This window comes from Notolepis coatsorum (genome assembly GCF_963971535.1).
Source record: "Notolepis coatsorum genome assembly, chromosome: 11".
In the NCBI taxonomy this organism is placed as follows: Eukaryota; Metazoa; Chordata; class Actinopteri; order Aulopiformes; family Paralepididae; genus Notolepis; species Notolepis coatsorum.
In genome coordinates this window covers 76,204,809-76,218,508 of record NC_140175.1, presented here as the reverse complement: position 1 = coordinate 76,218,508, position 13,700 = coordinate 76,204,809, and the positions used below count along the sequence as shown (strand labels likewise).

The following is a 13,700-nucleotide window of genomic DNA, read 5'->3' as shown; positions in this document are numbered from 1 at the left end:
TGAGAGACTAAACTCTTTGTTCTTGGTGGTCAATTGTGTTGATGTTGGTTTTGTTTCATCAATAAATGAGGCAGAATACACAGTGAATGTATCCTTTTTTGTTTATTGCACTTTGTTCTTGCTGCAAACAAATAATGAATGCTAATGTTTAGTAGTTGTGACTGTCTATTTAACGATGACGGTTTAGTGTTGTAATTTGTGCAGGACGTTCCCCCCATGTAGCGCAACGATAACATGACGATACTCTCTTCTGACCAATCAGTGGTCTGCCGTGTTTCTCGTCACTTTTTTGGTATCACTTCTACCCGCTTGGAACCTCGAAAAAGCAGGTACTAAAAAAGTACCCGGTACCAGGTACTATCCGAAAATGTTGGCAATGGAAAACCGAAAAGGCCGAGTAGAGTAGAGTAGAGTAGGTACCATGCAGTGGAAAAGCGCCATACGTGTACCCTGTACAATATATAGTACTCTATACTAAGTCTTAGTCTACCCAGGTATAAATAAACAGATTATCAATCAATATAAATGTGCATATACAAATCTGATTGAAAACGCAGTTGTATTAAGGATCTAAATCCTCATCTTATTTCAGCACTTCAGTTTAAACTACACACATTTTAAGAACAGTTTAGATTTTGACACCTTTTTGGACCGCTATAGGGAAGTCACGGCCAAACGGCCAATAAATGCATAATAGATAATATTAAGGTTGCGCAGAAAGTAAAATGTGACCCGACCAGAGGACCAACTCCCGTTCTGAGAAACCTATAATGAATCTTGGCCTCGGGTACTCAGTTTCCATCGCTTCTCCGTGCTACTAAAGACCCTGACACACAGACCAGAGCCAGGGACCTCGACCTCAGAACAGACACACAGTCTTATTAATGTCAGAGGTCGTTTTATCGTAACTCAACGTCTGCGTTGGCTTTCTGTCGGCGGGACAAAAAAAGAAAAAAAAACTTAGAAAACGGGAATGAGAAGAAAAAAGAAACCTTCCCAGACCCCGCCACGGAATGTTCGTTATTCTGTTCCCAGGGGTTTATGGGTACAGCGGTAGACCGCTTAAAGAACGTCGCTCGCATGTGGAATCGTACCCGCGGAGGACATTAAGAAATTAAATTAAACACCTGTTACTTGAAAAGAAAATTGGTACCTATATAAAGGTGGCGGTATTCCTGGTATGCTTTTATTACGGGGAACATTGAGGGAGATCTAAAAGAAACTAATAAGGGGTTTGGACAGTTGGAGATTTGATGATGCCATAGGGCCCGTTGCCATGGGAGCCGTGGCTGGCTTTGTGGCCTGGCCATGACCTTTAACCCTACGGGGTGTCCTGGATCACACACACACACACACATCTTGGAGTTCCTTTGGTGTGGCTTTAGCACAAACCCCACACCTTGGCCAGACATTTGGATGGGCATCTCCAATAAGAATATTCAATATTTATTTTAACTATCCAAACGTCTATGAGGATATTCCTGGAAAAAGTGGGATGTTGAATTAGACCGAATTAACTCTAGAGGTATGCCGTGTTGGCCATCATCATTATGAAGTGATGAGTACAATAATGGACCGAGGAAGTCCTTGTCATTATAATGGGAATATTAAGGCCAATAGTGGGTGGTCCGGGCCAGAGGGTTCCAGTCTAGCCGGAGCAGGTGGGTGGACACAGGGAGCCACAGGACTCTCCCATCTAGAAACGCACTCTAAAAACTCTTCAATCTTGAGCTTAAGTCAATATTCTTTTGGTTGAAATAAAGGATGGGGGGGACACGCTAGCCCTGGGAGAAATCTGTAGACAGAACTAGAAGCCAAGCTTCTAATTGCTCATCAGTGGTTTCCATGACTGGAAAACCTTCATATTCCCAGGTATTAAACCCAATGTGTGTGTGTGTGTGTGTGTGTGTGTGTGTGTGTGTGTGTGTGTGTGTGTGTGTGTGTGTGTGTGTGTGTGTGTGTGTGTGTGTGTGTGTGTGTGTGTGTGTGTGTGTGTGTGTGTGTGTGTGTGTGTGTGTGTATTCATGCATGTGTGTGAGTGTGTGTACGTACCAGCGATGTTGACAGAGGAGATGAAAGCAGCCAGAACAGCCAGTGTCTCAGCAGCAGATGATGGAGCGTAGCCTCCTCCCATCAGAGACAGACCACCGACAGCAGTCAGACCTGGGACAGACAAGAACATCATCAATGCACAATACCAACACCTACTTTTAGCAAACGATGGCTGTTACTACCTGGGAGACAAAACATTATTAAACAATCACATTATCAGGGTTAATATGACACCATCGATGCACAATACCAACACCTACTTATAGCAAACGATGGCCGTTGTTACCAGAACATACACGAACGTGCCATTTCTCAACTTCATTTGAGGCAATTGTATTATGTCAGAACTGTTTTCAACCGATTTATGATGGCGTGGTGTTGACGAAGGTTGACACTTGTTTCGTTTAACCCGCCACACGGGTTAAGTGTGGAGTGGCGACCCAAGGCCGTTTCATAACATCTAGCGGTTTATTTTAAAGCTGTGTTTTTTTTTTTTTTTTTACCAAGGGAGAGAGTGTTTACAATGGAATGTTTTGTCCAAGAGAGAGTGTGAGAGAGAGAGCAAGCTAGAGAGAGAGAGAGAGAGAGAGAGAGAGGGAGGGAGAGAGAGAGAGAGAGAGGGAGAGAGAGAGAGAGAGAGAGAGAGAGAGAGAGAGAGAGAGAGAGAGAGAGAGAGAGAGAGAGAGAGAGAGAGAGAGAGAGAGAGAGAGAGAGAGAGAGAGAGAGAGAGAGAGAGAGAGAGAGAGAGAGAGAGAGAGGAGAGAGAGAGAGAGAGAGAGAGACAGAAAGGGGTCCCAGTGACTTTGGGAGTCCTGATAGCATCAGCTCCATAATGACTAGCAGACTGGGTCAGTTTACAACAGAACAGTCGCCACAAACAGCATCTTAGTGTGTGTTTTTGTGTGTACATTATGTACACACACGTTTCCTGCCCTTTTATATAATATTCAAGACCAAATTCCAAACTATGGTAAAAGATGCATACAGTATCTCAAAACACCCACTGTGTTATAATACTAAACATACCAGGGAAATATTATCTCTCTCTCTCTCGCTCTATCTCTCTCTCCCCTTCCCTTCCCATCCCATAGCACCTGTCAACCATGAAGGTCAGTAACACTATTAACATCTTCCAACAGTTACACGCCCTTCCCAAGAAACCTGAGGTAGTGCAGTAAACAGTGCAATTATTCCACTTATCATCACGATAAAAGAATCCAAGTACGAAGGGAGTTGTTCCAAAATCACCACAACAACAACAACAGGTAGTGAAACCAATTTTGGAAATAGTAGCGGGAGCAGTCCTTGGTTCTTAAGACCCGAGGTGACCCCTGACTGCTACCACACACACACACACAGACACACACACACACGCACACACACACACACACACACACACACACACACACACACACACACACAAGCACAAACACACGCACACACACACACACACACACACACACACACACACGCACACACACACGCACACAGGAGTTTTTTCCCCCCAGGTTTGTGTTTCCAGATCCACTGATACTATTGGCCGGCTCCGTCTCTTCTCTGTTACTCATTGGCGGTGAGGTATGTGTGTGATCTCTATGGCTGTCTAGAGTGACTGACCTCAGTGGCTCCTGGGTGGCATTTTGACGGGCAGGTACGGCACAAGCGCCCGCCGCCGGAGCCAAAACGTCAGCCAGAATATCCACCGTGTCACACCGGACAACCCGGATTTCTGTGATTTTCTTTTCTTCTTTCACTCGAAGCATAAGTTTAGACGGTCATGTATGCGCCAACTATGGGTTTGGTGACCCTTGTATCATTTAAAAAATGCGTCGACATTAAAGGGGCACTTCACCAAAAACAACCTGCCGATTTATTTTGCACATAATCTCACACATACTGTACACACACACACATCCAAAAACCTGAAAAGAGTTTTGCACACATTCATCTAGTATGACAGTTATTGAGAGTAAATGAGTTTGAATATGGCCACCGGTGATGTCATCTGAGACATTGAATCCTTGTGTCGTGTTAATTACAGCTCCATGAAGTGATCAGGTAGCAGTCCCTATAACACTGTTCCCATTCGGGATTCAATGGTAAATGGTAAATGGCTGCTTTTCTATATAGCGCTTTTATCCAAAGCGCTTTACAATTTGTTCCTCACATTTTACCCATTCACTCACACATTCACACACCGACGGCGGAGGCGACCATGCAAGGTGCCAACCTGCTCATTGGGAGCAATTAGGGGTTAAGTGTCTTGCTCAAGGACACATCGACACGCTGCCCGGGAGGAGCGGGAATCGAACCGGAAACCTCCGGATTGCCAGACGACTGCTCTACTTCCCGAGCCACTGTCGCCAATGACATCACTGGTGGCCGTATTCACTCATTTACTCTCAATAACTGTCAAACTAAATGAATGTGTCCCATTTTTTTGGGATGTGATGTGTGTGAGATTATGTGCAAATAAATCCTGTACATTTTCTCAGTTACTGAAAAGTTGAATTATTTGAAGCTATAAGGTTATATCCGATAACGATATGCATGTGTGTGTGTGTGTGTGTGTGTGTGTGTGTGTGTGTGTGTGTGTGTGTGTGTGTGTGTGTGTGTGTGTGTGTGTGTGTGTCTGTGTGTGTCCGTGTCTCTGTGACACATCCCCACTTACTAGGCTATCATGAATGAAGGAGGCAGACAGTGGCACTAATGTAACACTGAATCAGCCGTCTCAGGTGGATTAAAGCATTTCTATCAGACACTGCATAGAAAAGACAGACTTCCAATATGACACGACAGGTAAAGATAGATTTCAATGAGGCACGAGAAATGTAAAAAAAAAAAAGAAGATAGATTTCAATGAGACACGAGATATAAAAGCCACTGGCTGAAAGGGTTTCTGTCATGTCAACTACAAGCTGTAACACTATATACACCCTGCTGTCCCCAACACAACCCCGAATTCCAATGGGATTCTCTAACGTCTCCTTATGTGTGTGTGTGTGTGTGTGTGTGTTAGTGTGAGTGTGAATGTCTTTATGATGCCTGGCACACAAACTATAGAATTCCATTGGTTTTAATGTTTCCGTGACCACAGTCAGTCTGTGACGGGACCAAAGAGGCACTGGTAGAAAGGGCTATGCCAAATATACAGGTATGCCAGAAATACCTGGACTGGGAGCAGAGAGGGGGGGGAGAGAGAGAGAGAGAGAGAGAGAGAGAGAGAGAGAGAGAGAGAGAGAGAGAGAGAGAGAGAGACAGAGAAAGACAGAGAAAGAAGGAGAGATTGAGAGGGTGACAGGGAGAGACGGAGAAAGAGAGATGGGAGAAAGAGGGGAGATAGAGAGAAAGAGAGATGAGCACATGGAGGGGGGGTGCAGAGAGACGTTTCTAATGAACTATGTAGCACGAAATTGTATTGATCTGTTTGTTTATGAATCATGTGTACATGATGAGTGTAGGTGGTACCAGTGTCCAGTCATAGTAAATGTCTTCTTAAGTCCGTGCATACTCAAAGCCGACTCCAAGCGGACTTAAAGCCGACTCCAAGTGCAAAGCTCCAATTTTCTAACCGTGCGGACGTCTGCGCCACTTACTTGGTGTCACACAAAAGGCTGTTCGGCATTTTGGTTGACATCGACCTGCATTTAATGTGACACCGATCTGCATTTTACTCTGAACACTCACTCCGTGCCAAGAGAGAGTAGGGCAGGATCATGGTTAAATGGGTAGGATTGGTCCGGTAAAACGTTGCCAGGTAGATGACGCTAAATTTTGTTTTACTATCGCTAATCGTCATCCATTCCAATTAATATACATTTGGACCATGTCTTTTTTCATCATCTGAAGAAACTTGAGAAGTTTGAATGGCTTTTCAAAATGAAGTGTGTAAAACTTTTTTATTTTATTTAGAAATCTTGGAAACGGAGATAACCTAGACTCTTTATCGGATGACGACGCTACAGTAGGGCTGTCTTTAATACTTCAAAGCTTCGAAGCTTCGCTCGATGGGCATGAGATTCGAATGGGAAAATAAAGTTTGAATATATAAAAAAAAATAAGAAATGCTATATATATTTTTTTTTACAAAATCAACTCTGCCTCTCTTTGTTAACTACAACAAGCAATGCTGTTTGTTATTTAAGATGAGGTCGGACTCAGCACTGACAGATTTGTGTTCATTGTGCTGCTTTGATAAAGCCTCAAATGACGGCTTACAATATTTCATGAAAGCAGTTTTGTTTGTCTAAGATTTTAAAAGGTTTAAACTTTACAGCACTGACAAAGTTGAACAAAGTGCTGTACAAGTCCCACAACATAAATTTTTTTAATAATAATAATAATAATTTTTTTTTTATCTCGAAGCTTCGAATTAAAATTGAATCTCGGCCACGAAGCTTTGAATGCCAATTATTTTTTTTGAAGGTCAGCCCTAGACGACGCCATGACAGAAGTGTAAACAGCGTGGCATTTTTTTTGTAAACTGCCACGAGACATGTAGGAAATTGGTACGCGGAGGTACGCTCGACTATGAAAGCTGAAACGACTGCGGACATGCCGCGGGGAGTCCCGTCCGCGTATGTTCCGCCCGACTATGTGAGAGCCTTACGACAATGTCTTGTATAGTGTGTTGAGTCCGTAGAATGAACGAATGCTACGGGCTGTACCCTGGTGTTTTTTTCCCTTCTATTTAAAAATGCTTCTATTAATCCATTTCTATTGGTTTGGTGGTAATACAAAAAAACATTGCATAATTCCTTGCAGCAGTAGTATTACTGTTAAAGCGACGCTATTTACGTCTTCAGAAATGTGTGTACTCCTACATTTCTTTGTGTGCTCCTAATTTATTTGTGTGCTCCTAAATTTTTTCATTTAGGAGCACATGTGCTCCTTGGGGAAAAGGTTAGGGTAGAGCCCTGATAAAGTTTTGTCAGGTCCATGAGGAGTAGATGCTGAAAACACGGCCAATGAAAAGTTTATTCTGGAGTATATGATAATGCAGGTTCTATACTCTTAACTAAACATTAAATACAACTTTCTCACTCAAAAAATATTCCTAAATGAGAACATACTCTCACTGGCACAGTGCCTAACTTTGGTCTAAAGATTCAGCACCATTGGACAGGTCTGCTCAAAATAATTTATTTAGGGATGACATGACAAATAAATGCAATGACGAAAGATAGTGACAAAAACAAAGGATGCCATGTGTCATGAAAATACAAATTAAGCAAGCTCTACACATTACGAAATGAACTAAATACAATACGAAATAAACAAAATACAAATGGTGAAAAATACTGTTGTCTATGCCTCATTTCGGATACATTTTTTCCCCTTCCTGATATCTGCCAACAGCACTGCCAGGTGAAAACTGTTCCGCGAGCCAACTGCGCTGAAGCAAATCAGGAGGCTATGGGCGTGTAGTATATCATCCACGCAATATCTTTAGTGAATAGGTCGCAAAGACAGAGCAGATAGTTGCTAATCGCGCGCAGTTAAGGATGCTATTAGCGCCGAGCAATCCATTCTTTGTGAATTCGCCCCATAGAGTATAGCGATACATGAGTAGAGAGAGAGAGTACAGAGATAAAAGGGTAGAGAGAGAGTACATGGATAAATGGGTAGAGAGAGAGAGAGTACAGAGATAAATGGGTAGAGTACAGGGATAAATGGGTAGAGATAGTACAGGGATACATGGAGGATGTAAACAGATCAATGTGACTGTGAAGGTAGATACTAGATGTGACTAATAATGTTTATTTTTTTTAAGGAAGTGGAAAGTTGCTCCATATACTGATTGTTACACCAAATGGTGCCACTGTTTTCTTCTCTGTCTAGCTGTGTTGGTATGTATGTGTGTGTGTGTGTGTGTGTGTGTGTGTGTGTGTGTGTGTGTGTGTGTGTGTGTGTGTGTGTGTCTGTATGTATGTGTGTTTGTGTGTGTGTGTGTGTCTGTATGCGTGTGTGTGTGTGTGTGTTAGGGGTGGGACGATACATCGATCCAGATCGATACATCGATGTAATTATCAACAATCGAATCGGATCGATGTGATGTAATAAGATCGATTCATATCGATACTCTTATTTTGAAAATCCTGTGGCGAGTCTCATATCCGCCCAAGAACAACAGCAGTAGCTCTGTGTGTGTAGATGTTACAGCATAGCATTCTCCCTTTCTGTGTGTGTGTGCGCGCGTCTTTGGAAAGACCAGATGAGGTCAGAGGAGTTTGATGTTTAAATGTTATTTAAACATAAACAATATAATACATAATAAATGTAGGCCTATACATGATCATGCAACATCAACAAATTGTTGTAGGAACGGTTTGGGAGAGGGAGGTTGTGAGTTTTGAGTTCCAAAAAATTTAGCTTAAAGTTTAAAGCTCAATATATAAAAACGTGGCACTTTACAGTGAACAGGAGGTCTATTTGTATTAAAAACAATAGATTGATTTTCCTTTAAATGTCTGGAAGAGCTCAAAAATACAAATGTCAAATGATATTTTCATTACCTTTTTTTTGTTGATCTAAATGTTACCGATTGTGTTAAATGGGCATATGATATCATCTCATATCGATCGCAGGCACCTGAATCTAATCGTATCGTATTGTATCGTGAGAGACTTTGTAATATCGGCAAATATCGTATCGTTGTCCAAAGAATCTATATCGTATCGTATCATGATGAAACTGGTGATTCCCACCCCTAGTGTGTGTCTGTATGCGTGTGTGTGTGTGTGTGCGTGGTTATTAGTTAACTAGGCAAAGCGCTTCCTTCAGCGCCAAAGACCACAGACAGCATGTGACTTCCGACTCCTGTGCGCTTTTAAGAGTGATCAAAGCTGTAAGAACACACACGTACATGCCACACACACACACACACACACACACACACTCCTGTAACCCCTTAACCCCTGGGTGTTAATGGCCGGGCGACACGGACACAGCCCTTTACGTGTGACTTTATAGACTGAGGTGTGAGGCTACAGCCGACAAAGAGAAGAGGTGGCCGGAGGAGAAAGAATGAGCCTGACGTGTGACAATAGTGCACTGAGCTTCTGGACTGGAACATATTATAGCATCTATATTATAGAAACCTAACATAGAACTTTAAAGGGGACATATTTCACTCCTTTTCAACAAGTTAATATAGGTCTTTAAGGTCCTCTAAACGTGTCTTTGAAGTATTTTTTATGAAAATAAACGGTACCGTCGAACGGAATTCAGATCCAACTTTCAGATCAAATATGACTCAAGATCCAGTGATTAGCATAGTAATCTTGTAGTTGAAAATGTTGTCAGAAACATCTTGTTTTTTTATTCAATAATTTTTTGTTCCTCACATTTACCCATTCACTCACACATTCACACACCGACCGCGGAGACAACCATGCAAGGTGCCAACCTGCTCATCGGGAGCAATTAGGGGTTAAGTTAGGGCTGGGCGATATGACCAAAAACGTTATCGCGATAAAATTATAAAATTATTTTCATATAATTCGATATCGATAATTATCGTCGATATAATGTCCGTCAAGTTTAATTAACTTCTTATGCTGCTGCGAATGTCTCAAGTCGAGTTGATGTCGTCATCAGTCTGCGCACGTTAGCCGACAAGCGGAGTATCTCATGACAATAAATATGACACTAAAATACTCTCTTCCGCCACAATATATTGAAACGACGTCCACTGTATATCCCACACTACCATAAACGTGGCCTCAGAATTCAAAACACACACATACTCGGCACGTAAATATATAAAACAACGCTGTGCAAGCTAATTAGCCTAGCAAGCCTTGTTGTTGAGTGAGTCCTACCTCCTTCCGGGTCTCGGCCATCTCCTTCACTGATTGGTTGTTAGCTGTTGTGCGTAAGCACGTCATCACGTAACGCTGGTTGTTGTGAGTGAGTGTGCTGAGCCGAGGCTGAACGGAGCCAAGCTTGGAAAATCGATATATCGAAACTTTGCGACCACGTTTCATGTTTATTTCGAGGAAATAATTTATCGCGATAGTTATCGTTATCGTTTTATCGCCCAGCCCTAGGTTAAGTGTCTTGATCAAGGACACTTCGACACACTATCGTGTCTACGAGACGACCCCTCTACCCCCTGAGCCAAGATTTACGCACAATCTTGCAAATTCTATCAAGATATCTTCACATGCACATACACACAAAATTAACTATACCAATTAAAATTCTGAATGGCTCGTTTCAAGAGGAAGGGTTCTTGTCGCAGCTGAACTGCAGAAAAAGGCACAATGCACATATTTAATATTTTCTCAGTGTTTTTAATACTGTGGGGTGGCAGCAGGTCAGGAGGACAAGCGGTCGTCTGGTAATATGAAGGTTTCTGGTTCGCTCCTTGAGTAAAAGACATTGAATCTTGGCCGCATTGCATGGCATGTGTTTCTCAGAAGGACTGAGGGAGTTACTTTAGCATGGAAAAGATCCAGGCAACGAGAGTCTCACTCCATCACACACACAGCTCACCTGAGATTGCGTTGGTGACTGACATCAGAGGGGAGTGCAGGGCGGAGCTGACGCCCCACACGGTGTGATATCCCACGATCCCAGCCAGGCCGAAGACAGTGACCATCTGTGTGAAGGCGGCATTGGGAGCGGCCACACCCAGACCCACCAAGGTAGCCAGACCTGAGGGGAACACAACCGGTTCACAATCATTTCACAACTTCCAAGTTACAGTAGTCAATACAGCAATATATATTTTGCGTATATATGTATAGATGTATATATATTTCTATTGCAGATAATTAATAATAATAATAATAATGACAGAAATAATGACAATAATAAATGTAGATATATTGCAATATTGTGACTCTAGTATGGTGGGGCCTCTGGTGATTCCCACCCCAGTTACAGTATGCAAGTTTCCCCCGCATTCATATATTGTTGCTCCTGAATCATCTTTTGGCAAATTTGTTGGTCAAAATTAACAATAATATTTTTCAGCAGTAATAAAGGAGGTCCATGTTACTCAAAGTGGTTACTCAATTTGTCCACTCTTGTCATATACTGTGTAGGTCAATGGTTCTCAACCTTTTTGGTTTTGCGACCCCTAAAAAACAGATGGATGCTTGTCCACGACCACCCGGCAGTGATGCGTTCCTCATGGGACGGGGTTGCACGCAGTGCAGCCAAAGTTTTGTGAGCAGAAGCGCGTGCGCGCACACGCGCGTGCACACAGGAATGCGCTGCACTCGCCAACTCGATATAAGTACCCACCTGGGCTACTTTGCATATCAATAGCGCCGGTCGTCAGGTGTGTTAAATACGTTCTCAGATACATTCACACAGAACTTGTGAATGAAATGTGTTACATTCCATTCTTAGAGGCAATTAGGCATTGTCTTTAGTCTGTGCTTAAGCGAGGGAACATTTATGCGCATGCGCAGAAGCGCGCGCACGCCGGGGAGCCTGCGTGCACGTGGCGTCATTAGCGTGCGTGCAATCAGTGTTGATATGACGAACGCAACACTGCCCCCCGGTATGTTATAGCAAATAAGCAGAGACAGAATGGTGAAGTAATTATGTCACAAGTAGAAAGCATCTAAACCAGGGGTTCTCAAACTTTTTTTTTACCACAACCCCATTTTATTTAGGATTCTTTTTGGCAACCCCACACGTAATGTATCGCGTAATTTCAACGTGGAATTAAGGAATATCAAAATAAATGCACACGTTGTTGAACTTGATCATGCATATTTATTAGGACATTTTATTACAGCACTATGTTATCAATACACATTTATAAAACAAGGCATATTTAGCCAAAATATGTTGCCAGAACATTAAAAAGATTATTTTTATTTTTAATTGTTTTACTTGCCAATGCACTGTCACCTACCCACGACCCCACTTTGGGTGGTGACCCGTAGTTTGAGAACCGCTGATATAAACCAAAGATTCCAAATAATGGCAAGGGATTGAACCCCCCCGATCTAGGTTGCAAACCACTTAACTTGGAGAAACAGTCATTTAGGCGTCACCAACGGTAGCTACGTGGTGGGGCTAACGAGGAAACCCACTACAACACCTTCCTACGTGTGAACCACATTAACTGCATGTGAGGACCCTATGGGAACCACTTGCTAGAGCTCCACATCAGACACACACATGCACAGCGGGTGGGGGGGGGGGGGGGGGGGGCTGCTTTTATAGTGCAGTCTTCCTGTGTGCCTGTTCTCCATCAACCTGTCTCACTTCTCACCTCCAGCTTTACAGACAAGCGGAGGGGGAGAGTGGATCTCTGAGGGGAAAAGATTTGTGTGGTCTACTCCGTCTTAGTGGGTCTCATTTATCAAACCGAGGCGGTAGAGAGTGGATCTCTGAAGGGAAAGATTTGTGTGGTCTCGTTTATCAAGCAAAGTACCAAAGACATATGGAAAGCTTTTTTAAATATACACCATCAAACTCATTTCCACTTAAGATTAAGATTTAGTATTTGACAGCATCTGTTTTATATGAGTGTCCTTTAGATGTAGTATTTGACAGAGATGAAAGTAGGTAAAGGAACAAAAAGCTGAAACTGAGTCTAAGGCTACGTTCACACTGCAACCCTTAAGTGCTCAATTCTGATTTATTGCACAGGTCAGATTTTTTTATTTGGCTGTTCATGTAATTTAAAAAAAATGTGGCCAATATCAGATTCCAGTGTGAGCTGGTCACGCTCCTGAACTGACCTGAATACACAAATGAACAATAATAATGATGATGGACGTAAACATGGAAGACATTGAAGTCACAGTTTATGGTATAAATTGAATGCAGTGAAGGCCAGCTAATTAAAACAAATCAGACCTGGTTTAGGATCACATATGAAAGGGGCCCAAATCAGAATTGAAAAGATCAGATTCCATGTGATGTGTTATCTTCACACAAACAAAAAAAATTTGGTTGGTTATTTCCATGTAAACCTTCAATTAATGAATATTGCCAACATGTCAGATTAGGTTAGGCTCATCAGTTATGTTTTACAGTAGTTATAGATTAGGTTCATCAGTTATGTTTTACAGTAGTAGATTAGGTGAGGCTCATCAGTTATGTTTTACAGAAGTTATAGCGATTCTACACCAGAAATGTAGTAGATGTCCTATTACTTTGCTGACATACTGCATGTCTCCATTCTGACTTATTTTAGTTCAGTTATTTTAGTACTCTCTCCTTTTTAACCTCTTAACTTGCAACGGCCCATTCTTGCGCCATCATGCCTGTGCACGAAAGTCACGGCACTTTGCGAGCGTCTAGCTGCAGAATTTTTCGAACATATAAATTACCGCTCGAAAGATGTGTTTGTTGCCGTTCGAACGCCACCTCACTCGACCAAACCGTGCCTCGGTTCTCGACATGGCGATATGTCAGGCAAGCGTCTTTCACGTCTTTTTACGCGCTCCGTGTCAGATGACCAACCCGGACTGCCAATCATCCGCTGATGGCGAAAATGATTGGTCAGCCTTGTAGCCAATGAGTGTAGCTTTCCGACGATACCCCACGTGGGGGGGTGCAAATACAGGAAGTAGGTGAAAGTTGACAAGCGAAAACGAGAAGGAATCCCATTTCAGACTGAACGGCTGTGGATGAGGAAATGGATTACGGAGAGCTTTTTTTTTGTCGTAGGT

General features: G+C 42.6%; 1 protein-coding gene across 1 annotated transcript in view; it reads right to left on the bottom strand.

Moving 5' to 3' along the window:
- nnt (nicotinamide nucleotide transhydrogenase) overlaps nucleotides 1-13,700 on the bottom strand; it is a gene marked incomplete at its 3' end in the record, with an annotated part of 159,565 nt that overhangs the window by 80,014 nt on the left and 65,851 nt on the right. The window contains exons 11-12 of the mRNA XM_084324965.1: nucleotides 10,552-10,713; nucleotides 2,053-2,163 (exon numbers count right to left, since the gene is read on the bottom strand). Of these exons, the coding sequence (XP_084181091.1) occupies nucleotides 2,053-2,163; nucleotides 10,552-10,713 (273 nt within the window). The remainder of the gene's footprint in view (nucleotides 1-2,052; nucleotides 2,164-10,551; nucleotides 10,714-13,700) is intronic.